The 3395-nt window shown below is 41.2% G+C and overlaps 1 protein-coding gene across 1 annotated transcript; it reads right to left on the bottom strand.

Annotated features, from left to right (window-relative positions):
* Positions 1-458: 458 nt before the first annotated feature.
* On the bottom strand, positions 459-2053 carry LOC116420213 (kelch-like protein 15). The gene is made up of 2 exons (XM_031944531.1): positions 1880-2053; positions 459-1167 (listed from the first exon to the last, which is right to left on the bottom strand). Exon 2 carries the CDS (start codon positions 1076-1078, stop codon positions 608-610), a length of 471 nt encoding a protein of 156 aa, XP_031800391.1. The 5' UTR covers positions 1079-1167; positions 1880-2053; the 3' UTR covers positions 459-607.
* Between the last annotated feature and the right edge of the window lie 1342 nt (positions 2054-3395).

Below are 3395 nucleotides of genomic sequence, written 5' to 3'. Positions count from 1 at the left end.
TTAAAACTGGTTTCAGATCCTGAAGCACATTAAAATGTATCAACCAAAAGTAAATTTAACATGTAAGCATGAGGAACAAAGACCTATAGAAAAAGGTGGCCATTTGAGATTATCAGCAGTTACATTGAAACAAGGTAGGTAGTCTTTAGTTGTAGATGCTTCTCTTATATTCACAAATTTCAAATAAGGATTAGACCCCTCAAATTTAAACTTGTTTAAATGACTATAATATAATTAACGACACTTTGGCATTCTCCCCACTGCCTCACTCTCCCTGAAAAAGTATAATATACTGTGGTACCTAGCAGGATCATAATTTTTTTGATTTTGTTAATAATCTAAGCAAATCTCATTTCAGAAGGTTCATGTCTAAGAACAAATAAAGGGAAGAGTTTAATTTAGGAACAGTGTATCAATATAGTAAAGAAAGCACAGACAAATAACAATGTGACTAGAAGTCAATTTAATTTGAGCAATTTTGAAACAATTTTTGTATCATGTGGAGAAAAAGCCAATCACAGTTGAGACATGGAACATAAAAGTAAAAAAAAATCTAGGAAAAGAGACTTTTTAAAGTTAACAGAAATGGTTGAAAGTGCATGAAAGTTCATGAAAACAACTTCTTTCTGGCTCCCTCCATGGTTATACCAAAATCATCTAAGAGTTTCAAAATTTCTCCAGAATTTTCTAAGGTGATTCTGGATAGGAGAAAAGAGCAGCAGAACTTCACCACTTCTTTAACTTTAATATTGATGGCAGCCTGCAGGATTTCATAAACAGTATTCATATCCAGTTCTATAGTTCCATTATACATGAATTTTAGGATATGGTTGAAGGCTGTAGCAGTCACATCATGCAAAGGAATGGGGTTCTGCTCTCCCTCCTGGCCCTCAGCTGTGAACATTTTCTTGAAATAGTCACTCTGGGTGGCAAGGAGTGCTTTATGGGCCTGGAATTGCTGATCGCCAATAACTAGGGTGACATCAAGAAGCAATCCCCCCTCATACAGTGCTCTGAGGCCAGTAGGGACACTGGCGTCATGGATGGAGGAAGTAAACCGTTGCACGTCCCCCTCCATGAGTCACTTTGCTGGTCTTGGTCCAGTTACGACTGGGCTGGCGTCTGTGAGAGGAACAGCACCTCCACCACTGGTATTAATCAGCGTCCCTGTATTGGATCAAAGAGAAAAGAGCCAGGGCTATATAATAGGCCATGAGGACTGAACCCTTCTCCTTCTCCTCATCTTCCCTTTTCCTCCTACTCTTCCTCTTCCCTCCTCCTCCTCCTTCTCCTCTTTCTCCTCCTCCTCTTCCTCCTCTTCTTCTTCCTTCCGCTTCCCCTTCCTCTTCCTCCTCTCATCCTCTTCCTCCTCCTCCTCTTCCTCCTTTTCCTCCTCCTCCTCCTTTCTAGAAATAATCCTTCCTCCAGGACACAATGGGGGCACTTTGGGGAGGCCAGAGTAGGAAGGACCAGCTCCCTGGCTGCTGAGGTGACTTCCCTCAAGCCCAAGCCCAGCCCCAGTGCCACCATCTTTCTTTCTGGAGGTGAAAAGTCTTATGGCTGACAGATAGAATGGGGCAAATTACTGAACTTAAAAGAGGCAAGAGAAAGCCTGGGTGGGCTGGAAGCCCCAGACGAGGTCAGGAACACACAGGTACCTCACACCTGCACAGGCATCCCCCCTTCCCCCCGCCCCCCACCACACACACCAGGTGCTGATACTCCCAGGACCTTTGACCCCCTCTTACACACATCCTGCTCAGCACTAAGGGAAACCAAGTGGGGAGGGGGGAGCTTCATGAAAAGGTGGGGGGTGGGAAGGAAGAGAAGAGAGAAGAAATAGAGAGGCTGAGGTAGAAGCGGGGGAGGGGGCACTTACCTCCCTCACAGACACTGAGGCACTAGTAGGACCCTTAGGATTGGACAGCCTTGAAGATGGCGGTAAGATGGACCTAATGAAGGGGAGGGGCAAAAAGGCTGAAGAGGAGGGTACTGGGGGAGGAGCGCGCAGACCTCCAGCTGCTCTGGGCCCCACACGCCCTCCTCCACTGGAGACAAGACTGAGAACTAAGGGAAGGTGGGAGGGGTGGTCATTATGACATCACCACAGGGCGGCGCTAGTCTTCTAGAATATAGAGTGAAGGGAAGAGGGACGGCAGGGGGCTCTGTGACTTCATGTCCAGAGCAACGGGGATGTTAACTGAAAACTCATGTTGTAATTCTGAAGAATTAATGGGACAAGGAGCAAACCACAGACAACAATCGATACTTTCGTTAGAAAAGATGCTAACTATGAAACGACATAACCAAGTGGGGAGATGCAATCAAAGAAGTCCTTAGGGAAATTGTCTTTCTTTACAAGTTTACTTCAGTAAAACAGAAATAGAGCAGATCAAGGAACTGGGCCTAAAATTTTTTAAAAATGGAAAAAGTATAATTTAATATATCCAATTACATTTTAAAAAATGGAAATCTTGAAAATCAAAGCTAAGAATAAAATTGAAAATAAAACACAAAAATAATAAAATAAACTGAGTTAGTTTTATTAAACAATAAAATAAAGTATTGTTTATCTTATTTTTTAAAAAGAAAATACAAATTAACAGTATTGAAAACAAAAAAAGTGATTGCATAACCAATGAAGATGAAATTAATCATTAGGAAGTAGTTTTCATAATCATATGCAAAGTAAACTGAAAATCTAACTGAAATGGGTGAATATTTACAAAAAATATAAATTGCCCATATGAAGACAAGAGCAAATGGACTACTTAAATAATTGCATCACAAGAATAGATACTGAACAAGGCATAAGTGTGTTCCCCAAGATCAAATCCAAAGGACTGGAGGGATTTATAATAGAATTCAGCCAACATTTAAGACAGAATTCATTCAAATTCTTGATAGACTCTTTGATAATATTTCAGAGTCATTATTAAAAGGAATTTGAAGCTGTTTGGGGGAGAAGTTGGGCAAGTTCTTGCCATAAATCTGCCATCTTGGCAATGCTGCTAGATATATGTTTGACTTAATTTCTTGACTATTTCTTTATTTTTTTTTCTTCTGTACGATGGCTCCCTGTATACTTTTGTTGTTCAGTCATTTTTCAGTTCGGTCAGATTCTTCCTGAGCCCATTTGGGGTTTTCTTGACAGAGATACTGCAGTGGTTTGATATTTACTTCTCTAGCTGGTTTTACAGGTATGTAAATTGAGTCAAACAGGAATCACTGAACTGCCCAAGATCACAAAGCTAGAAAGTTCCTGAATCTGAATTTGAACTCAGGTATTCCTGACTACAGGCCCAGATCACTATCCACAGAGTCTTTTAACTATCCTGATCTCTATCCAACAAAGCATGACAGACATGGGAACCATCAAGGTCAAGGCTCTTAGG

The sequence above is a fragment of the Sarcophilus harrisii genome, chromosome X (genome assembly GCF_902635505.1).
Source record: "Sarcophilus harrisii chromosome X, mSarHar1.11, whole genome shotgun sequence".
In the NCBI taxonomy this organism is placed as follows: domain Eukaryota; kingdom Metazoa; phylum Chordata; class Mammalia; order Dasyuromorphia; family Dasyuridae; genus Sarcophilus; species Sarcophilus harrisii.
This window is presented reverse-complemented; position numbering and strand designations above follow the sequence as displayed.